We start from the raw sequence: 23,810 nt of genomic DNA, 5'->3' as shown, positions 1-23,810 counted from the left end.
TTTCATTCTTTGGCGTTTTTCTCTATGCTTAATGCTTGTATTGGTCGATTGATAATTTCAAGAGTTTATATTAATCCGTAAATAGATTGAGAAATTGATATGGGTTAATGTAGGCTTAGTTCATAAAAAAGGGGAAAAATGCCTATGTCTTAGGTTATTGATTCCCTTTGCACGTTCATGTATCTTTTGCCAATATGATGATTTTTAGGATTTGCATGACAATTGAGAAGTTGGTGTGAATTTAGTTAATGAGAGAAACCACCCTTGCATCAGTCATCTTAAGAAAGGCATGTGTTAGGTAGGGTTTAGGTTTTCTAGGTGACAATAGGAGACATTAACTCTTAGGTATGAATATCATGAGTTGGGAAAGAGATCTATACCGAGTGACAAGTCGGGATACTCACCTCTCTAGGATAGGATTATCTAGTAGGAACTATTAGGATTTCTTGAGTGACAGTCAGGGATTCTATCCACTAGGACATGAACTTCTTAGGTTAGGAACAGAGCTTGGGAATGTCTTATCGAGTAGGTATGTGCTATAATGCTCCTTTTATGATCACTAGGACTTAAGGAATTAAGGCTAGGTTCTTAATTGGTAGATTCACTTAGCTAAGAAATTAGTGGGTGAATAACTCTTATCGACATCTTAAATGCTAATTTCATCTTATAAAAGTATATTGGTTGAGAATAAGTTGTAAATCAAGTGAACTCATTTTCCAAATACGCTTTCTTCTTTGTTTACCTCCGTGAACTTCTTTTATCGCTTTATTTTTCTTTTCCCTTATTTAAATCTAAATAAAACACATATCATGGTTAAATTGTTCAAACAATGTCTAGCTGGTGAGATTAATACGTAGCAACACAATCCCTGTGGAGACGACAAAACCCGATACTATACTACGATTGAGTCTTGAAAGGGATTTGATAGTAGTTAGTGGAGGAAAACCTCTTCATTAAATATCCTTTCATCAACGACTGAACCAACAACATATGTAATTCCACCATGTTGCACCAGATGTTGGAACATATGGTTGCACATCATGGTTTGAGCAAAATGCAGCCAATCAAAAGAACTACAACCCTAAATCACATAAGGCTCTCACTTGCTTTGAAGCCCCAAAATTAACAGGTAGGGTGAAACTACCTAGATCCTTTCGTTTGGGTGGAAGCTTCCTTTGTTGAATAGCTCTACACTCCTCAGTAAGCTCAACGATCTCATTATCTTCACTCAACCTCATTTTCTTTGAGAGTATCTCCTTCATGAATCTAGCTGCTGCTTCCAAAATTGATCTGGCAGAATCAGTCAAGCCGTCATAAAACCTCTCCACCTGTGCTCCCAATGTGAGGTTGTGCTGAGGGCACTTCCTTAACAGTTTCTTGAACCTCTCTAGAGCTTCATGGAGATTCTCAGTATCTTCCTGTTTAAAAACCAGGATGTCGTTCTTCAGCTTCCTCAGCAAGGTACGAGGGAAGAACTTTTTAATGAATTTCTTAGCTAAAACTTCCCAAGTTGTTATGCTGCCTTGAGGATGGGAGTTGAGCCACTCCTCAGCTGTGTCCCTTAGTGAAAAAGGAAAAAGTTGCAAACGAACAAGCTCGGGGTTGGGAAGACGTGTAGTACTGCAGTTTCTGATGAACCGCTCTAGATGAGCATGTGCATCTTCAGTGGTAGATCCTCCATATTGATGTTGACTGATCAATTTGATGAGTGCAGGTCTGAGTTCAAAGTTCTGAGCCTCGGCATTCTGAGGGGCTATACTTCCTGGGTAATCATAACTCATGACAGGCTCATTCAGATCCCTGAGGGGGCGGTTGGCCTCCTCTAAGTCTCTTTCTTGCTGGATTCGGCGCACGGCTTCCTGCACCCGTTCCTCTTGAATCCTTGCGAACTCCGCTCGAAGTCGCGCTTCCAATTCAGCATTTGTTTCAGCTGCCATTGCAGATGCAAGGGCTCTTCTTTGTTGTGCTAACCGGTAATGAAAGGTGCGGTCGATTTCTGGATCAAAAAGCAATGTCTCTGGATCAACTGTACCTCGCATACACTGAACACACTAATTAGAAGCACCCGTTCAATAAAGATGGATTAACAAAAATTGAAAGACAAAAAAATCTAAACAAAAGAGATTAATTAAAACTAATATTGGAAAGACAATCCCCGGCAACGGCGCCAAAAACTTGATAGCTCCTTTGCAAGTTTACAAAGTTTCCCGTAGTAATAAATTATCGATCCCTCGAGGATTGTGATTCAATAATAGTTTCAATTAATTCTCTTATTCAGACTTACAAAAATAGAAACCAATTTCAGATTTAGAAGTAGTGATGTTGAACGCAATAAGTAACACAGAAAATTAAACAGATTTGAGAATTCAGTTGGGGAAAATAGCACTCGGGTATGTTTCACCTATTTGTCATATGATTCAATTTTAACAATATTTATATAAACTCAATAATCCTCTCTTCGGCGATCTAGCATTTATTCTAGGATGTTGATAACTCACACGCCCTAGACTTCCAATTCAAATACTAAGTCTGTTTTACGAGCACCTAGACCAGAGAATTGGAGATTAAGTCCTAATTAAACTAGCCAACGCAACTAGGTTCTACTCTTGAATCAAGCAGTAGGGAACGCCTAATCGAATCGAATCTTTATTTCCCTAATTCCTAATCAACTTCCATTCTCATAGAAATTAGCAAATTCATTGCGTGCAATCAAGAATAAACAATATAAATTGATTCAATTACGAAGATTGGAAAAGAGAATTCATATAAATAAAAATTCAAATCAAAACATAATTCAAAAGAGATTCACAACTCAAGTACTAAAAGAAGTTTAGCCAAGCATGGTCATAATCAAGAATTAAAGAGAAAGAAAATAGCACCTAAAACCTCCAGGAGGAACCTTGCAAAAGCTCTCAAAACCCTAAGAAGTCTGTGCTCAATTCCAATCACCAAAAACCTCCCAGAAATAATACTGCTACCAAAATATATATATTAAGTTTTTTCCAAATATTCCCTTTCCGTTTCAAACTCTGTTGCTGGCTGCAACCTTTCACGTGGTCCCTCTTTCATTTTGGCTTTTAATGCTGCCACGTGTCAGAATCCAACTGGTGCAAGCTTAAAGTGCAAATTCCAGTACTCCGCGCTCCACCGTTCTTATGGTAGACCTTGTCAAGATTGAACCACGTGGCAGAGAAGAAAACACCGACAATTCAATCTCTGCGTGTGCATGATAATTCCCGTGGACCATCAGCACCACATCAGCTCCCATTTCCTGATTTTCTCTTTTCTTTTTATTCTGAAAATCATAAATAAAATAAAATAAAAATATCAAAATAAATCAAATAAAATACTAGAAAGATAACAATCCAAAAATAAACAACCTAAATCCTAACTAAATCTATAATTTAAAAAGTACTAATTAATGATAAGATAAAAACTACTAAAATCTAACAAATCAAAATAAAAACTCCTAAAATCCTAAAATAATTAAAAATACGAAAATTAAAAAAAAAATACTATAAAAATGAATTAAAACTCATAAAATAAATTAAAAATAAAATAAAAGACCCACAAAAATACCCTTATAACCCCGGGTCAACACACGTCGCCAACGGCGCAGCGAGGAGCTGGAGCAGAGGAACTGTTCCCCACCGCGTCACGTAAGAAGGAGGCTGCGCTGCGAAGAGGTGCACCGTGCACGAGGTGGTGACGTAAGACTGCAAAACGATTGTTTAAAGGAGGAATTAGAGCACTATCGCCTCAAACAGTGGGGTGAAGAAGTGAGGGAAGCCGAGGCCGTCGCGAAGTTCGAGCCGTTCTCAGCGGCGGTGAAAGAGGTGGCTATACCGGATGACATGAGGAGCCTTGTGTTGGCACCGTACAGCGGGAAAACTGATCCAAAGGATCATTTGCTTTTTTTCAATATGAAGATGGCAATAAGTGCAGCTTCCGATGCGTTGAAGTGCAGGATGTTCCCATCCACATTTAAGGCTTGGTTTATGGCTTTGCCAAGGGGCTCTATAGCAAAGTTCCGCGACTTCTCGTCGCAATTCCTTATTCAGTTCTCTGCAAGCAAGATCGAGCCGGTAACAATTGAAGATCTGTATGATGTTTGACAGATGGAGCGAGAGACTTTGAAGCAATACGTGGATCGGTACAGTGATGCGTCCATGAAAATCGAGGAGTCGGAGCCTCAGGCATGCGTGCGCGCTTTAAAAACTGGATTGTTGTCGGGAAAGCTTAACAGCAAGCTGAGTCGGAAACCAGCGCACTCGATGATAGAGGCTCGCGCCCGGGCGAGTGCCTACATTGTAGAAGAGGAGGACGACACATTCAAGAGGAAACGTGTAAAGGCGGAAAAAGTAAGCGGCCGAAGGAATGTGTCGTTGGCGGGAAAACGGATACAGAGAAAGGAAGCAACTAGTACGCGAAAGGACAAGGAGGTCGTGCAATTTGTTGAGAAATTTGAAGGGAAGCAACCCTGTTCGAGAAAGGAGGACGCTGAACGTCTACGCCCGCGGCGGACAACCGACCCTTGCCGGCGTGGGAGGCCAAAGAGGTGTTCGAACGAAGAATTGGAAAAGTTGCTCCAAGAGGTGGAGGTGACGCAAGCAGTCGAGTGTGGAAAAAATGGAATTGATTCATGGCGAGGGCTGGAAGACCGGACAAAGTGGTGCGAATATCACTACTTGGAAGGCCATGACACCAGTGACTGTTTCACATTGAAAGGCAAAGTCGGAAGGCTGATCAGAGCGAGGCGATCACGAGCAAAAGACCGTGAATCAGACAAGGACCAACATGGCGGCCGTCAGAAAGCGCCAGCAGCAGGCAGGAAGAGGACGAAGGTGGCAAGGAAGAAATGAGCTGAAGAAACTTTCAACAGCGATGTCAAGTCGTCAGTTAAAACGATCAACATAATCCCAGGAGGCTTCGGCGAGGGCGGCAGCAGGTCGACGGCGAGATGAAAGCATGATAAGGCAGTAGCATCAATACAAGAGTATCCGGCCCCATTTGGTTGTCAACACCTAGATATAGTGATATCGTCAGCAGATTTTGAGGGGATTAAGACGCACAAAGACGATCTAGTGGTGGTAATGGTAAGAATCAATGGCTTTAATCTGCAAAGAGTGCTTCTGGACCAGGACAGTTCCGCAGATATCATTTACGGAGATGCATTTGATCAGTTGGGACTAACGGACAAGGATTTGAAGTCGTACACGGGGACCCTAGTAGGTTTCTCTGGGAAGCAGGTCCAGGTGCGCGGCTACGAGGATTTGTTTACGGTATTTGGGGTTGGGGAAAACGCTGAGCTTCTGCTCATAAAGTATTTGTTCTTGCAGGTTGTGGCAGCATACAATGTCATCATAAGACGGAACACGTTGAATCGCCTCTGTGCAGTGATATCAACGGCTCACCTGGCGGTAAAGTACCCACTAATTTGCTGTAAAGTAGGGAAAATCGTAGTAGATCAGCGAGGGGCAAGGGAATGCTACAGCAACTACCTTAGTTTATATGGTAAGAAGGGAGTTAATGATGGGCACAGGTGTCATGAAATTGAAGTCTCTAAGGGCGGACGAAAACAGCCAGCTGAACAGGGCCAGAGCGCCGCGAGCAGGCGGGAGCAACAGATTAGAGAAAGCATAAAAAGGTCTAGAAAAGATCGAAGTCAGGACAGAGAAAGTCGAGAGACAGGGCAGAATGAACAATCTACTTGCACTATTGATAAGAGGCGTTGGGAGAATTGGGATATGGACGCATCCAGTAAGGGCGTGCTAGCAATTGAGCCCAAGCTTACCACCGAGCAGGAAGGGCGCCTGGATATGTTGGTAGAGGACAACATGGACCTCTTTAGCTGGGAACAAGAGGAGGCAACGCTCCGAAGATTTCCCACATTCAACAGGCCATTAAAGTTGGCGAGAAGGAAGGTGAAAAGGGCGGAGCTACAGGGGGCAAACAGGGAAGTTGGTCTGACTCAGGGTAATTGGAAGACGGAGGAAGAAGGGGATCAGTCACAGTGCCGTCAGGATAAGAGAAGGAATAATATGAAGTGCGAGAACCCAGCGGAGGCCGCGGGTATGAGGTCAACAAAGGCGGACCAACGCGTCGGGCGAGAGAACGAGCTAAGAAGGCCTCCCTTTTACTATAGAGTCGTCGAGCAAGGCGACGGGCCGAAGGATGGGGTGTTAGGTGTGGTGCTCTGATCAAGGGAGCCGGCGACAGAGCAAGGGCGCGGCGAGGAGACTGAAGAACTAGGACAAAAATAAAGATGCACTATTTTTCTCCACCACAGGAGTTTTTTAACGAGGCACCCCTCGAATGTAAAACCTTTTTACAAATCAAATATACAAGGATATTCTCAGCAATACTCCTAACCCTCAACTGAATTGAGACGGCAGCCTAGTGGGAAAAATTCCATGAAGGTGGCGATCCCAACACGACCTTGATGTCTGGGGATCGCTTCGGAAAGTCCGACGCTGACCATAGCCACCCGTTAGAGACGTGTGCGGATAAGCTTCTTATCCCAAGAACCTCCCCAAAATATGGGCGAGTCAAGTCTCCCCGAAACTCGGGGGAGCATTTTTAACTAGGCCAAGCCTTGGGCAACCCACAACGTCATTGGGTCCCGAGCAACCATAAGTCCCTGCCTAACAAGGCTGGTGGGGCCACACCTGATCTTATAGGAAAAGCGTGTGCACAAAGCCTCGGTCAAAGACTGAGCAAAAGTCCTAGTTATACCCAGCACACTCTCAAGGTTATTCACGCGAAACTCAGATTCAAGCACTGGAGACATGTGCGAAATGGCGACGTAACGTAGGGCGAGACACGTAGCGGGTCGCTTGACTCGCTCATTCATTCATTCATTCATTCATTCATTCATTTATCCATTCACTGTGTATTTGCTCGTTCATTCCTTAAATCATGCAGTAATAAAGAAAAATAGATTGTTCTTACACGGCTGATTTAAGGATTAGTAACATTTTTATCTTGCTCTACGTCTTCTTCGTTCAGGAAACGCTCGGCGACGAAGCCGAGAGGATCGTCGGGACAAACCAATCTGGCGGGAGTCACCTTCTTGAACGCTCCCATCTGGCCGAGATCAATTCGGGGGTGGAGGCGTTGAACTTGGGTTTTGGCGAGAAAGAAACCACGACCGCGCTCGATCGGCCAAATCCTAATTTCGTTTTGCTTCTCCCGGTCGTCGAGCAGCGGCGGCAACGACATTTGACTTCATCTTTTCTTCTAAGGCCTTCGCGTGAGAATGGGCCTGGACCTTTGCTACAGACAGAGCCTCATTTTTCTTCGCTAGTTCAGCACAGAGAGTTTTAAGTTCCTCGCCCATTGAAGAGATGGCTTGATCCTTGGAGGCCACCAAATCTTCCTTCGCGTCGGGCTCCAACTTCGCCTCCTGCTGGAGTTTCGCAAGGGCCCTTTCCAGTTCCGAAATCTTTTTGTCTCGAAACTGCAAGCTAACCTCAGAACGGGTAATCTGCTCGACCAACCCTTTGGAAAAGGAGGCTTCTTGAGAAGCTAGCTTGGCAAGAAGCGCCTCCTCAACGAATCCAGCGTTGAGGGCGCGAAGGCGGGCCACCTCCGACCGTAGCGCTTCGGCGTCTTTGGTGGACCACTCGTAACGATGGAAAGCATGGAGGACTGTCGCCAAAGCACCCTCGGACACTCTGTCTAAACCCTGTTGCTGAACCACTTCGTCCATCCTCACGACTTGCGCCGGTGTCAAGGATAGGGAAAATGGCAATCCCCGATTTACAGAACCTGGGGGCGGAGGCGAATTGTGACCCAAGGGCGGCGGTGGCGGTAAACTGGCAGATGGTGTCTTTGACCGGAGAGCGGCGGGACAACCATCCCCTCAGGAGGCGATCTACTAACAGGATCGCCCCGGGCGTTGAGTGAAGAAGCTGGAGTCACCTTGGGGGGTCCGCTGGGCTGAGTCGCCTTGAGAGTCTCCTCGGGTCCATGAGAAGCTGTGGTGGTAGCAGGGACGCTCTCCCCGCCGGAGGAAGAGGCAGTAGTCAAGAGGTGTGACTTCTTGGCGGGCGGTCGGGAGGCTCCCTCGCCAAGGGCCCATTTTTCACTCTCGCCCGCCAGGGCTGTTGAAGAAGATGTTTTGTCGCCCTTCAGGTTGACCTGGGGGGGAATGGGATGTTCTTTTTCTTCTCAAAGGCGGCCAGAAGGTCCGCACTGGCGAAATTCGTCTTCCCTAGAACGAAAGGCAACAAAATAGAGTCAGCAGGGGATAAAAAGTGTAAAATAAACAAGGGATAAGGGACAAATCAGGGAAGTGTTGGTCAATCCGCAAGTGTACGAAATTCACCCGGTTTTAATTTATTAAATCACAGGGAATCGGTGTGGCAATTCAGTTTAAGCCTCGAGTTCACGGTAGGAAAGCGAGTAAAATTCAGTTTTAAATGTTGATTGTTTGTTGTGATACTTAATTAGAAAGCTAACAAAGATAAGTGTGAAGAGATCAATGATGAGACTGCCTTGGGTTCTTGCTTGACTAATTCAGTTTTAATCAACTTATTCTATCCACAAAACTCTGAGTCTCTCCTTGATGTTCTAGCCTAATCAATCATCTATCGATGCCTCGCATAGACAATCCTCTCAAGCCAAAAGATAGGCACAATTCCTTGATAACCTAAACATTTGCTAAAGGCATTAAGCATGCAATTCAGGCCAACAAACCCCAACCTTTCCTCTATTCCTAGTAGCAAGCATAGAAGAGGTAATCCCACAACAAGTCCCTAATCTATAGAAAAGCATGAAGCTAGTTCGCGATCAAGCTTAAAAGATGAAGCATGGTTATGGGATTCAAGGGTTTACTCAGAGGATTCATGAATAGAAATAGGAATTAAGATCAAAACATCATAACTCTTACAAAGAACCCAAAGCAAAAGGGGTTTAGCCAAGCATGGCCATAGAACCCATACAAGAAAGAAAGGATAAAACCTAAAACATGGGCTTCGAGAAAGCTTCTCCTCAAGCTCCAGAGCCTAACCTTACTTCTAACTTATTTAGGAATGTATAGAAATGACAAAAGTTACAAAAGAAATGACAAAAAGTCAATTTATAGGCAATCTGGGCGAACTGGGGCGCTCAAGCGCTGGCCTGTGGCGCTTGAGCGCCCATATGCCAGAAACAAACAAGAAGCTTTTGGAGGGCTGGCGCTTGGGCTCTCAGCCCCCAGACAGAAAAACTTTCCATCTTTTCTTTAACTCCCTTTGAATGCTTCCATCAATTCTCCTAGCCCTTTGACCTTCCTTCTTCATCAGTTACCACCTGAAGTACTTAGAGCCCAAGCTAAGGAATAAAATCAAGAAACTCAAAGGATTAAAAGCAATAAAGTCCTCACAATTAAGTGGAAAACAAATGCAAGTCCTAAACTTACTTAAAATAAAAGAAAGGTCCCTATAAAACTACAAATTTACGAAAACAAAATAAAAACTCAAAGAAAGATAAAAATGCATGATAATGCATGAAACACTACATGAGACTCAATAAAAAGACTCAAAACAAACTAAGAAATGACCCTAAAAACACTACTAAACTAGGGTCAACAAGAAGCGGCAAGAAAACCTAAGTAAGCAAGAGTTGATGAAATTTTGGCTTTACCGATCACGCGAGAGCATTCTAAGACCGGGAGTTTAGCTAGGAAGCCGATAACGACTTTGTCCTCAGGAGTTAGAGAATCCTCTGGTGGGTCGACTACCAGGGACACTTCTTAGGTCCAATAGAAGGGAAATCGGGCGGTACCGTCCCTCAGAGTAAAAATCTCGGGGTATTCGTGAGATACCACGATCTTGAAATACCTTCGGGCGAGGTCGGTGGTGATTGTGGACCAAAAGGGGTTGAAGCGTTGGCGGTTAGGTCTAGCTTCCAAGGAGACACAACTGCGTGGCGGTGAAGGTTGGGCGCACGCCCCATAGAAGTAAAAGAAATGAGAGGGCTCGAGCTCTTGCTAGATTGCGTCGCAGAGGATTTCAAAGTATCGCAGGAAAGCCCAGCTGTTGGGGTGAAGCTGACACGAAGCGACGTTGATACTACGCAGCACGGAGCAAACAAAGGGAGAGAAGGGGAATCTGATTCCCAAACTTGTGAACATGTACTCGTACACGTAGAAGAAGTGGGGGTGATTCACGAGGTGGTCAGGGAGGCGGAGCCAAGGGCGCTCAAAGGCTGAGCAACCGCCATAGTACAGAATATTGTCAAGAGGTTTCTCATGACAAAACCCACCAGACTCTGAGGAAATCGCAAATGGACGACCACTGCTCTAAACTGGACGGTTGGTTAGGAATTATCCCGACCGAGAGGCCCCTTACCGTAGGAACTAGCAAGGATTTCGAAGACTTAGCTCGGAAAGCGACAATGTATTTTTGATCGAGCGGAACTCCCCCTGGGGGGGAAGGTCGACAGGGGGTACGTACCGTAAGGGGGTGGCAACGGTGACATTGCAGTTGGAGTTCTTGGTTTGGCGTCTTGAAGCCATTAAAGGAAAGGGCACAGGAAATGAAAATTACTTTGAAGTTGTAAAGACTCACCGGAAGGAAGGGCGATGCGTGGGGCGCTGGACTGGGCGAGACCCTAGGGTCCCTCGCCCAGGGGCGCTGGCCTAAGGCGAGGATCACATCAGGGACTTGGGCCTTAGTCCCGGAGGCCCAACTGGCCCATTAGGATGATTTAGAGGCGCTAGGCCCAACTCCCCCAACTATAAATAGGGGAGGGATACCATTTGTAAGGGACTCTTAGCTCATTTGAGAAATAACAAGCTTGATATTCAGTTACTTTCTCTCTCTATGCGGTTACACTCTCACTCTCTGTAGGAATCTCACATCACGTTCCTTGCACCTTAGGTACTATACCTCATCTCAATGTTCATCATGGAACATTTGGCGCCATCTGTGGGGAACGGTAGATTTTGATTCCCGGACTATGTGGATTGCAATTTAATTTGGAGAAATTCGATTTTCTAGGAGGTTTTATGCAATGTGGGAGATTTTTGGTCGAATTCTTGCCTCGTCGACATAGCCTGATGGAATCGTTTCGCCAACAGTATAGCGAGGAGCCGGAACGGAGCCACGTTTCTTCCCCACACACCGCAAGGTTGAGTAGCTACCCAAACCATTCATCCTCATAGTCACATATTCTAGCATACAAGCATTTGAAGTGAAAACCAGTTTGCAGTTTATATCTCTTGTCAATTTGGGAATAGATAACAAATTAAAAGCAAAATATGGTATATAGAAGACATCCTTGAGATGAACAGAATTAGGAAACTGCACCGATCAAACATGGCTTGATGCTGTTATAGTATCATTAGGCAATTTATCATAAATTGTCTTAATTGTTTTATAACTAGTAAACCAAACGAGGGAGTTACAGATGTGGTATGTATCCCCTGAATCAATAATCCATGATTCTGATTTCATGTTATTTATAGCAGATAATGCACAAATCATACCCCTAGCACCAACAATTGGTGCATGGTGATCATGAGTTTGAGAATATTTTCTGAACTTGTTCATCCCTGTTGTAGCAAAGCTTTGAATCTTCTACATTCTTCCATAGAAAAGATGGATTCAATTGTTTGGCATGCATAACATGCTCTTTGTGTGAAACTCCATATTAAGAACTACTAGCATCCTTCATAACTCCAATTTGGTGCTTATCATAAAAATAACCTGTTTCAGAATTTGTATCAACAAAATTTGCTGCAAAAGTATTTCCTTTATATTTTACAACATCTGGATTTCCATGTTTCTTGTAATAATAGTCCACAGTGTGCCCATGTCTTCCACAAAATGTACACAATCGTGCACCTTTTCCTTTTCCAAAAGAACCATATCATTTTCTACCATCAACCGCATTTGCACTGAGTTGAGCATCACCATAACGTCCATACTGACTTTCGTGTTGCAGTACCATTGAAGACACACTTCATTCAAGGATGGCAAAGGATCCATCAACAAAATCTGTGACTTCACATTTCCAAATTCCTCACTCAAACCAGTGAGAAATCTCATCACATAGTCTTTATTTCTATAAACTTTCATACTAGTACTATATATGCACGCACACTTCACAGTACAAACACATGCTTGCATTGGTTTGTAATTCTCTAATTCTTCCCATAATATTTTCAAGGGTTAAATTAGAAAATCATCCCTGAACTTTGAGCGAGATTTGAAAGTCGTTCCTGAACTTTGGGCTCAACAACCCCCTTTTCTCAAAACGATGATTTTCTCATGTTTGAGTGTTGGGAAAATCAGTTAGAAAGTGGTAGGAAAACGATGAACATTTTGAGTTTGAATTTTTTTGTTTGATTGCTAGTAGTTAGGACTGTTCATGATTCGGTTCTTTGCTTGAACCGAACTGAATCTAAACCAAAAATTTGGTTCGAGAGAACCGAACCGAACAGGTTTAGTATGGTTCGAACCGAATCGAACCGATTTCAAATTTCGGTTAACCAATTCGACAAAACAGTGAACCGAACCAGTTTTTTTTTTCCACAATCAACTAACTTAATATTAATTCAGGAGAATCGAACCAGTTATTTTTTTAGAACCATTAAAAGAACCAAGGCAGATAGAGTCTGAACTTTACACAACTAAATTGTCTTTCTAAGCCAAGTAAGTTGTGCTTCTTGTAAATCTCCAGCAATAAAGGTGAACCAAATAATATGCTTTCCCCACTTGTAAATCAAGTTTCTGATCTATAGCTCATGCAAGTTTAATCATGAAGTAACTTCAACCCAGGGAATTCACAGTAAAATCTAAGCTTTCAATTTGAAGACACTAAGCAAGCTTAAATAGCCCATTCTGAGAAATGCTTAACTGGATGATTAACTCAATAAAAGATATTAAAAAGATTAACCAGGACTGTTCAATAACAAGAACTTTTTAAAAGAAAGCAATCATAATGTGAAAATCACTTAAATTATCTTCCTACCAAATATTTAAATCACGACATTACATAAACTAACTCTTAAAGAAACAATAGCAACTCTCTTCCCATCTTCCTCCACTCAGCATCTTCTCCAAACCTCCCAATTCCTTTCACTCTATCATCAAAACACAAAGCACCTGCACATTAAGCAAATAGCATCTTATGAGAAACATTCATGTCATCTTATGAGAAACTGATCCATGCATGCTATTAATAAATTTTAGGATCAATAAGGTTGTGTTCATGATAATGGACTAATTTTAGAAGCTAAGCATAAACAGAAAGAGAGATGGAATACTAGAAAACAGGGCATCATGTGGGTCAATATGGATAAGCATGGATTGTTAATGGACTAATTGAACTGAACCTTTTCTCTTTCAGTCAATTCAAGTCAAAACTCAATACCAGAATAGATACATTCAGTGTCAAAGAACTCTCACCAAACACACAATTTTATTAGAAACTAAAAGCTCCCCAACAATAACTTCACCCTCACCCGCGAAACCTACAAGCAGGCAGTTAAACTGATAAGCAATTCATTGTTCCTCCAGCTCAACTATCATTTTCACATATAGGAAAGAACTATGATCTACGTGACCAACCTTTTCCTAGTTTCCAGTCAGCACAAAATAACACATGTGTAAATGTGAATCCTCAACAACTTAACCAAATTTAGACAAAACAGATTGCTACTGCAAGCCAAACAAGAGAAATTCACAAAAATTCCCCTTTTCACTCATCTCATGAGGAAGCATGAAATCATAGAAAGCAAAAGATATGATTTCATAAATCAAAAAATCATGTAATTAAAGACAACAGTCATGACTCAATTCATAGAATATATATAGTGGCAGGTTAATTAAAAAAAAATACACCCAGATGGAAACTATCAATACCACTTAAAGGCCATCATCATCATCATCGTAAAGGTTGAAATTTTCTGAACCAGCAATCAGTTCTCGTTGAACAAGCTCTGCATAAAAGTAAAATACTTTATTACTTCAAAAATAATATAGTAAACCTATCACACAGAAGGTTGATGCAAACTAACCTTTCTCAAATCTCTCAAGCTCCTCAAAGTCCTCACTAGAAACCAGGGAAAAGGTGTTCCTTTCATCCAGTCTTGGGTACAAATCGACATGTCTGCCATTTTCGGAGTTAGGGAACTCCGAAAATCATTCAACACCCTTCCTCCAGTGCTGAATGCAGATTCTGATGCTACCGTAGAGACCGGAATGGCTAATATATCTCGAGCTATTCTTGAAAGCATCGGAAGTCTACTTGAGTTGACCTTCCACCAACTTAGAATATCAAACTCAACCCCTTTAGTAAGAGGCTAACGGTCTTCATTCAAGTATTTCTCCAACTCAGACGTAGCATCAACCCGGGATCCAGTTTCTTAGTTGTAGTAATTCATGCACTAAACATCATCATCTACATCCATTTGGTCGAGTTGTCTTTGAGAACCCGCTTCCTTGCCTCCATATAGCTCATATAGAGATTTCAAGCTAGAGTTCATCTTTGATATCAACTCATTCCCCACAGATTTATGCTTTCTTTGAGGTTCATCTTCATGAAGCCCAATCTCATGACTTCTCAAAGAAATAATAAGTTCCTCAAGACTGATCTTGTTAAGATCTTTAGTCCGCTTCAGAGTAGTCACCATAGGTCTCCATTTCTTGGGGAGACTTTTGATGATCTTCTTGGCATGATCTACTGTAGAGTATCCTTTGTCCAGAACTCTAAGTCCAACAGTGAGCATCTGGAATATGGAGAACATGGCTTCTACAGATTCATCATCTTCCATTTTGAAGGCTTCATACTTCTGGACTAGGGCTAGAGCCTTTGTCTCCTTGACTTGAGCGTTGCCTTCATGAGTCATCCTTAGAGAATCAAAGATAGACTTTGCAGATTCTCTGTCAGTGGTCTTATCATATTCTTCATATGAGATAGCATTGAGCAAAATGGTTCTTGCTCTGTGGTGGTCCTTGAACTTCTTTTTCTCAGCTCTAGTCATCTTGTCTCTCGGAATCTTTACTCCATGTTCATCTACAGGGAAGTTGTAGCCATCAACAACAATGTCCCAAAGATCCACATCAAAGCCAAGAAAGAAGCTTTCTATTCTATCATTCCAATAATCAAACTTCTCACCATCAAAGATGCGAGGTTTTGCACTGTATTGATCTTTGTCTCCAACAAAGGTGGAAGCCATAGAGTTTTTCACACAGCCCGGATCTACTGAAGACTGTTAAGTGTGGTAATCAGAACTTACGCTCTGATACCAATTGAAGGTATGAAAAACTCTAGAAAGGGGGGGAGGGTTGAATAGGTTTTTGCAAATAAAACGTTTCCCTTTAAGATTTCAAATAAATCTTTCGGTTTCTTAGGCTAGAAGGTGCAAAGGATAAAAGATAGAATGACACAATGACTTTATCATGGTTCCCTAGAAAAACCTCAAGCTACGTCCAGGCCACCCGCCAAGGTGATTTGTTCCTTCTTTGAATGAAGGTAATCTACTAATCAAAGGTTGTTACAGTCTGCACTAGCAGAACTTGCTAAGTGACTAACACACCTATGAACTAGTAACCACTAAGACACAAATCTTAGTCTTCTTAAGGCTCATGACCGAATCTGGTCCCTTAAGGAATTACAAACAGGTTTGAATAAAGTTTGGGTTCACAATGAAGGTGCTTCTAGACAAGTAAGTGTAAACAGATTTAGAACAATGAAGAAATAGATTGCTAAGGAATTTTCTTGAGTGTATTTTAAATTGCAATGTTCTCTCTTAGCTATTTCTTCCTTTCTTCAGCCTTTATATACTCCAAGCTTCACGTGATGTTTCCGTTGAAAGATTCTATCCGTTGGAGGGCAATTCTGGAATTTCCAGAACCTGTTGTGGCTGATCCTCGTTAGGTAGGCGGTCAGAATAGTACATTGTTCTTGTACTTTTGATAGTGACCCATGCCTTTTGCTTTTGACTTCTAATCTTCAGAGGCACTTCTCATTGGAACTGGTGAAGCTTCTGATCAGAGTCACGAGGTAGCTTGGATCTTCAAAGGTACAAGTCTTCAGCATCTGGACCGTTCACTCAGAACTTCTGGTCTTTAAAGTAGAAGCACTTGGTCTTCAGAACCAGCTTTCTTTGAGTCGTCAGAATCTTCAAGCCTTTAGAGTCTTTGACCGTTCACTCAGAACTTCTGGTCTTCAGCACTTGATCTTCATAACCCATTATCAGAGATTCGTCTTCAGAACTTCTGAAGGAAAATTCTACCGTTCATCAGAACGTAGAGAGTGCAGAAGCGGATCATTGGTCAATGTTTGGTCTTTGACTTCTGATTAATTCATCTTTAAATTAGAATCAAAACCTGTTTGTCAAACACTTAAAAGACAAACGTTAGAGTACCGAAATTGTTCATCCACAAATATATACTTGTTATCATGAAAACCTAGAGATGTACAACAGAACCAAATCTTGGTCTTGCTGTAGGAACCAAAAAAGGCAAAATAGACTTCACATGGTCCCAATCTGCAAATATAGGAACACCCTTCCCATTATCTTTTGACATTGCTTTCTTAAACTTGGAATCTCGTGCTTCATACAACACAAAAACCTTCTCATATTGTACAGCTGCCTCCAACATTGTGTATGTTGAATTCCACCTAGTCTTTGTATCTAGACTTAGCATACCTTTGTATGATATATGCACACTATTAGCATAACTCATGAATATCAACAACAACAATATCAAACCTTATCCCACTAAATACTGTAGACTGCAATTACAAAAAAATTATGCATATTTTGTGACTGTGGAAATTCTAGTAAATCAGCAGAGTACTACTAATTTTCTTCCTATTTTCCAGCAAATCAGCGCAATCACTCACATCCTATTTTCGTGGGTGAATTGAAGTTGAAATTGAAAAGGAAGATTGAGGGAAGGAATAAGAGGTAGATACCATTGGACTTAACACAATATTTCAGGAACAATATATCCCTAAACATGACACTGAAAGCATTAAACGTAGGTTTGTTCTAATGGTGAATTGGGTATTTCAAAGTAACCATTGTTCTAATTCTGTAACTTTTCCAGAGACCCACATGAAAAAAAGTGAAGATTACAATTTCAAATGGTGAATTGGGTATTTCAAAGTAACCATTGTTTCTTAGTTATTCAAACATCAAAATGGCACTGAGTACACATGAAAAGTTAGATATCATCAGTTGAGGTAGATTTCTGAACCTACCCACGATAGACTCTTACCTTGACTAAGAGCTTGAGATAGATATCATTGGACTTGGGTGCTCTTCTGTTCTTCTTCTTGCTCTTACCTCCTGCCTTGAGATCAATCGCCTGCATGTTCAATATGAGGAAGAAAAATGACGAAGAGGAACAATGGAAATAGGAAAAACCCAGAAGAGGACACATAAACACAACGATAACAGAGAGAGACAGAGAAAGACAAAGTAGAAACAATCATACCCAGAAGAGGAGGCGAGACGGTCGGCGGCGGCGGGAGGAGCAAGAGGCGCGGCGCCGGTTAGGGTGTTACTGTGTTAGGGTTCACTGGTCCATAGATAGTGAATGTGGTTAATGGTTGTGTGGATAGTAAAAAAGTGGATATATCGGTTCGGTTCGGTTACTGAAACGGTTTTGAGATTTTGGTTAGGTTACCGAACAGGTTTTTAAATTTAGGTTCAAGTTCGTATGTGGGTTTTGGGGTTTCATATCTGCAAAGGTTTAGAGTGGTTTGCTGTTATTGATTTAAAGAAGTTTGGGGAAAGCAAAAGAAATGCAAGGCGAGGAATGCAACCATCACCATCTTGACCCAGAAACTAAACATGGTCAGAGGTAGTGGCAGTAGTAAAAGAAGAAGACATGGTAGAAGTGCAAGGTGAAGAAGAAGACACGACAGAAAAGAAACTAAGCAAACAATTTCATCATTTAATCCTTCTTCCCCTTGGCTTTTTCTTCGTTGTGAGATCTGGGGTTTTCGGTTTCTTTTTTTCATTATTACTGTTTGTTTTTGGATTTAGTAAAGATGATGATTATCGGAGAAGAATGATGAAGGGATTTGAGATAGAGATTTTAGTTAAGAGATTTAGGGATTTAAGAAATTTGTTAATTAAAATTCAATAACACAATTGGAATAAAAGAAAAAGGTAAGAAATTTGTTAATTAAAATTCAATAACACAGTTGGAATAAAAGAAAAAGGTAAGAAATTTGTTAATTAAAATTCAATAACACAATTGGAATAAAAGAAAAAGGGAAAATCTACGTGGAATTGATAAATGGGTAAAAAATGAGACACATAAGCATGAATCATGAGTAGGGACCATTTTAGATTAAAACAAATTCAAGGGATCTCGAATCGGGAAAAAAAAAATTCAGGGAATTGAAAGTATTAAAGAATTCAATATCCAAGAATGAACCAGATTATTGCACCGCTCCCAAACATGATACAATGAAAGGAAAAGATCAGGTACCTCAAAGCAGGATCAATGAATCAAGACCTATTCGTCGCAACAATCGCACTCTTCATAGAGCGCGCCCATCTATAGTAGTTTCCGACGTCCAACGGTGGTGAAACAAGAACTACACCTGGATTTTCAGATGCATGAACATAGAAGGGATTTGCGTGATTCTAAAGTAGGATCATCAACTGGAGGACCAAATTCGCCTCCAGATTAATGTTCAGATGGACTAGCATGAACATTTCCATAACAAGATCTGAAACTGAAAACGATTAAAGAAGAAAAACCAAAGAAAAGAGAAACAAAATTGAGCAATTTTTCATTACTACTAAGCAAAGTTACAAGCTATGCTATTTATAGCAAAAAGTAAAAAACTGAAAGTATAAAAACCGTGTAACTAACTTACCAGCTCATTACCCAGCTGCACTGACAATTATTCTGAAATACAAAAGAAGAGTAACAAACTAAGCTACATATGATATGCTAGCTTTTGATTATTGTGACCCCGAGACACCATTAGCTTATCACTACAACAAAGTTTGTATCTTGCGGCGGTTGTAGGAGCATTTTAACGCCGCTAAATGCATCCCAGGGCGTTTGCCAAACTACCTCCGTTATTGGCGCCTCAACGCTTCTTGCCACGGTTATTGAAACAGCTTGACAACCGCCGCAAAATTTTTGCAGCAGTTGCAACCGCCGCAAATACATACAATTAAAATATATTGATTTGCGTTCAACGACAGTTTGAACCGCCATAAATGAGTCGTATTGAAGTTAGTTTATTTAACCTTTAGTGGCAGTTTGAACTGCCACAGTAAGTATTTTGTTTTTAATTTCTGAATTTTCCCCATAAAAAATTTATGGTTGTAATTATATATTAAAATAATCAGCGATGTTTTCTACTGGTCTATGCTGGATTGGATGCCTAAAACGCAATATCCTTGGATGTGATCGTAGACTCAAAGACTTTGCATAATTAGCTTAGTTTATAGCTTTCTTTTTCTTGCTTTGTTTAGCTTTTTTATGTTGACCTATGTTTATTGTTTTTCTTTTTGCCTCTACTGTAATGTTTTCTTATTTGTCTTCTTGTTGTACTCTCTTGAGACTGTCTCTTGACCCTTTTATTCTATATATATATTTTTTTCTTTCGAAAAAAAATTAAAATAACCCTGCTTTCTAAATAAAATCCAGTCATTGATTTTTCATGACAACAAAATAGATAACCATATTGAAATAATAGTGCTAATAGGAACAAACTCTCTAATGCTTCGTTTGGTAGAGTAGAGAGAGATAGAGTAGAGAGAGTAGAGAAGAGAGAAATTGAGTAGAGAGAAATAAGTGAGAGATAGGGTAGATTTATTGGGTTGTTTGGTATGATAGAGATAAAGGGGAGAGAGATGAGAAATAATGATGTGGAAGAGAGAGAAAAAGTTGACTTTTGATTGAAAAAATATTTTTAAAAACAAAAAAAGTCTGAAAGCAGATAGTGGCGGTTCTAAACCGCCACTAAATGCCTCGAAAATGCAAAAAAAAAATTAAAAAACTAGCACATGGTTCCCTCCACCGGTCACTGTTCCTTTTCTCTCCAATTTGGAGAGACCCAAAATAGGCATGGGGCCCACTAATAAAACTCTCTCTTCTCTCATTTCTCTAACAACCAAACAAAGAGAGATAACCTATCTCTCTCCTATCTCTCTCTCTTCCCTCAATCTCTTCTCCATCTCTACACTACCAAACACATCCTAAGTGAGGGTCCAAGGCTTGAAACAGCCAACACATACAATGCTAAACATAAATACTAGTTTTATAACAAAATCAACAGCAAGCCATCAAAGTCTGGAAGTAACATAACCCTCTTCCTATATGACATTTTTTTAACTTTCATAGATGCCACGAGGACTGTATTTAAAAACTGTATTTAAAAAATATTTTATGAAACTGTTTTTTAAGAAAAAATTGTTTGAATTAGATGTTTTCCAACATTAAAAAAGTTGTCGGACTCCTTTTCTAGTGAGAGTCCTTTTTTTTCGGGTTTGGCCTTTATTGAGAGGCTTTGTACCTCAATTATTATTTTTCAATAACATTTTGCTTTAGAAAAATAAGTTGTATTCTGAAAACTAAAAATTGAAACAGAAAACATCTCTTAGCTATTCCGGTATTCTAGTTTTTAATACGGAAATTAAGAACTGTTTTCAAAAACTGCAATCAAACATGCCTTTAAACTAATAATCTTCCCTCCCAATTTTTTTAAGGTGTGTTTAATTGAACTCAACTCCAATTTTTTTTCAAAGCTACACCAATCTATGTTGAACTAAACTCAAAATAACAAACTCGACTTCTTTTGGGATTCTGAAATCAAATTTATGTTAAGTTTTTTTTCATAGGCAATTGTTAGTTGTTTGTAATGTTAATAAATTAGTCATCCTCACCTGGCCTTCACCTTTCATCTCACCCAACCCTTATGTCCTTAATTCTTACCACTTAGGCTATCAGATTCTATGCCTTTTTAACAATGCAATAATATGTTAGATGACTTTTTTCTTATATAAAGAAGCTAATGCTTTTACAGGCCGTGTGAAAAGAGAAAAATTACTCAAGTTTCTTATATCTTTTCACCAAGTTATTACCTTTTTTTTTTTGAAATATCACCAAGTTATTACTTAAATCAGTGACAAATGAATTTTATTTTAAGAATAAATGTAATTCATTAAATATTTGAGGTTCAATTTTTTTTGGTTGGAAGGTGGGACAAAGCCCATTTGAGGTTCAATTTTAAATGATTATACATGTGTCATTGTATAATTGAAAAAGGGTAGATATATGAGAAATGGAAATCATGAAACAAGATCAATTAAACTAACTTACAAAATCCAGATGTATGATTTAATTTATTAATTTATCTCCCTCCACATTGCACATATCTAATTGAAGAACCAAAATGATTCCCCAACCCCAGCACAATTCCTTGCTCCTCTAGCTCATACATAAGATTAATCAAATTTAAGCTGAGTCGGGAAGCTTGTTGGTGGCAAAAAATGCAATTTTACTAAGCAACAAAATCTCACTATTCAGAGCAGTGATAGCAGGGTTGTTGATCTTTGCTGCAGCCAAGCCTCTATCACAAGTCTCAGGTCCATCACCAGCAACTTTAGCATCATAGTTTGCTGTCATGCCATCTTCTTTAATCTCCCCCAAAGAACTCTTGAATGACCCAACAACGCCGTTGTAATGGACGGTTGCGCACTCAGTAATTGCTGGTACAGGGTTTGTCTTCATCACTTCCTTCAGGTAGTTTTGCCCAGCGATCGCCTTCTTCAGCCCGGTCTCGAGGACGGACTTGCAGAGCTGAATGTCATTTTTGGCCGACGCGATCTTCGGGTTGGCTTTCAAGACTTGCAGGCAACGGGCACTGTCCTCTCCGACTTGGTTGCACAAATCTTCAACCAAATTGGCACCTGATGCTGGCTGAGAAATGAGGACCAAGGAAAGGGTGAATAAGAAGGATGCAAATGCTGATGAATCCATTTTTCTTTGTTGTTTTTGTTGTTGTATACTTGTAGAGACCAAGATTGTGAACAATTCAAGGTCCCTTGGTTTGTGGAGAGTGCTTTGAATTGTGATTCAAAGTTACAGGGGTTCTTTATAGTCACTGAAAATTTGTAATTTTGGCCAGTGATTGTACTGTATAATAATAATGGTTGGTTTAGGTGCATTGATGTCACGTCTTTACTATTTTTGTTTGTGATCTTGTTTCGGTTTAAGGCTTAATTAAGTTGCTAAAGGTAAGGAAAGCAAAGATAGTTTTAGCATTCATTAAATTTTCTAATTTTGAAAAATTAGTTTAGATGAATGCCCACGAAGGCATGGGTCCTTTCACTGCCATATATTAACCATCGGAGGGGACAAGCCAAACCATTGGATGGTGATGGTTCTGATAAAGAAAATAATAAAAAGCCAATCAATAAATAAGGGATGGAACCAGAAATAGGTAGAGGGAAAATCCAACACATACTATACAAAAATTTTAGAGTTAAATATATTTGAGGTTCTTAGTAATGTCAGAAGAATTAAAAATTGGTTCTTATTAATGTAAGAAGAATTAAAAATTTTAGAGTTAGAACAATTCCTTTAAATTGTTATATTTTAGAATTTTTTAAATTAAATTAAGTCCTTATGTATACATGTCATCAATTTTGACTAAACAATGTCTACGTGGTGAGCTAGTCAGCTTAGGTGATCACAAGGACTAGAGCTGGGTATGCGGTCTAGCCCGCCCCGCATAAGCCCGCCTCGCATAGGCCCGCACGTTAGCGGACTTGCCCGTGTAGGCCCGCAAATAAATGAGCTTGTATTTAAGTTAGCTCGTGTCCGCCCCGCTTAAACCACAGATAAACGAACTGGCCCGCGGGCCTCTATTAGATTTTAAAATAAAACAAGAAAAAAAAGCTTAAAAAATAGAGAAAAAAACTTATTGCCAAAACAATTCTCCAAATTCCACATTACATAATCAAACTCTAAAATGTTCCACAAATCTAAAGCAAGAGGATTTCATGGTGGAGGTGGAAAACTTGAGAGAGACGGAAACCAGAAAAAGAAAGAGAGTAAGAGAAGAGAAGTAGGGTACGTAAGGTAACTTGTCTGGTAAGTGATGAGTGTCTCACTTCACTTGGATCTCTTGGGTTGGTTTTTTTTTTGCCACTCTATGAAGATCAAGTAAAGTAGTTCATTTATGTAATTATATGGCCCGCGGACTAGCCCGCAAAACCGCGGGTTCAACCCATTTAAACCGCGGGCTAAACGAGTCAGCCCATATAGGCCCGCATTTAAGCGAACCACCATACACCGAGCTATTGACCATGCGAATCGCGAGTTACGCGGGTTGGCCCGCGGACTTTGGCCCGCTTACCCAGCTCTAACGAGGACTTTATCAATCAGTTTTAGTCCCTCAAATTTTTTTAATCACATCAAATCCATCTTCTTCCACCTTCATCATCTTCTTCCATCTTCTTCCCTAAATCTTACCCATATCAAAAATCTCAAAATCAAAAATTGAGATCACATTCATCTTCTTCGCTAAAATCAACCGACTGTTATCTCATTCCTCCATACCCCATCTTCTTCACCTTGACTTGCGATCACGTTAAGGGGACACTCTGCTTTCATTTTCAGACTTTCTGTACTTGTAGACTCGTGGACCGGTTGGGAGTGCCCCCTTTGCTTAGTCACTAACTCTCTACTCGGTGTGCCACTTGACTGCCTGACGATGACTTCACAGCCTGATGAGAAGTTCCATATCTAGCGACTTGAGAGTGACTGTTTATGTGTTTTGGCCGCCCATTGTGCTATTCATGCATTTCCCATGGTGTGGTGGCAGTTAAC

The 23,810-nt window shown here is 40.6% G+C and overlaps 2 protein-coding genes and 1 non-coding gene across 5 annotated transcripts; 1 reads left to right on the top strand and 2 right to left on the bottom strand.

Moving 5' to 3' along the window:
- The first annotated feature begins 1,344 nt into the window (after positions 1-1,344).
- Positions 1,345-1,451, top strand: LOC130741603 (small nucleolar RNA R71). Its single transcript, XR_009020491.1, has one exon. It is a non-coding gene; the product is annotated as a small nucleolar RNA R71 (small nucleolar RNA).
- An 11,407-nt stretch (positions 1,452-12,858) lies between these two features.
- Positions 12,859-17,764, bottom strand: LOC130738133 (uncharacterized). 3 transcript variants are annotated; one of them, XR_009019216.1, is made up of 6 exons: positions 17,439-17,764; positions 17,220-17,309; positions 15,109-16,322; positions 14,009-15,006; positions 13,854-13,930; positions 12,859-13,094 (listed from the first exon to the last, which is right to left on the bottom strand). XR_009019216.1 is itself a non-coding variant. In XM_057590047.1 (3 exons), exon 1 carries the CDS (start codon positions 15,167-15,169, stop codon positions 14,378-14,380), a length of 792 nt encoding a protein of 263 aa, XP_057446030.1. In that variant the 5' UTR covers positions 15,170-17,213; the 3' UTR covers positions 12,859-13,094; positions 13,854-13,930; positions 14,009-14,377. The 3 variants fall into 3 exon arrangements, 1 of the variants encoding a protein (XP_057446030.1); XR_009019215.1 differs by having other exon boundaries at positions 14,009-16,322; positions 17,439-17,762; XM_057590047.1 differs by lacking the exons at positions 17,220-17,309; positions 17,439-17,764 and having other exon boundaries at positions 14,009-17,213.
- Positions 17,765-21,265: 3,501 nt separating this feature from the next.
- LOC130738132 (uncharacterized) lies at positions 21,266-22,040 on the bottom strand. Its single transcript, XM_057590046.1, has one exon. The coding sequence runs from the start codon at positions 21,954-21,956 to the stop codon at positions 21,432-21,434; it is 525 nt and encodes a 174-aa protein (XP_057446029.1). The 5' UTR covers positions 21,957-22,040; the 3' UTR covers positions 21,266-21,431.
- Positions 22,041-23,810: the final 1,770 nt, after the last annotated feature.

Source organism: Lotus japonicus, chromosome 2 (assembly GCF_012489685.1).
Source record: "Lotus japonicus ecotype B-129 chromosome 2, LjGifu_v1.2".
NCBI lineage: Eukaryota > Viridiplantae > Streptophyta > Magnoliopsida > Fabales > Fabaceae > Lotus > Lotus japonicus.
Note: the sequence above shows the minus strand (reverse complement) of the source record. Positions and strands in the feature narration are given on the sequence as shown.

Excerpts from the sequence above, each read along its gene's own strand:
- LOC130738133 (XM_057590047.1), bottom strand. The coding sequence starts at position 15,169 with ATGGCTTCCACCTTTGTTGGAGACAAAGATCAATACAGTGCAAAACCT.
- LOC130738132 (XM_057590046.1), bottom strand. The coding sequence starts at position 21,956 with ATGGATTCATCAGCATTTGCATCCTTCTTATTCACCCTTTCCTTGGTC.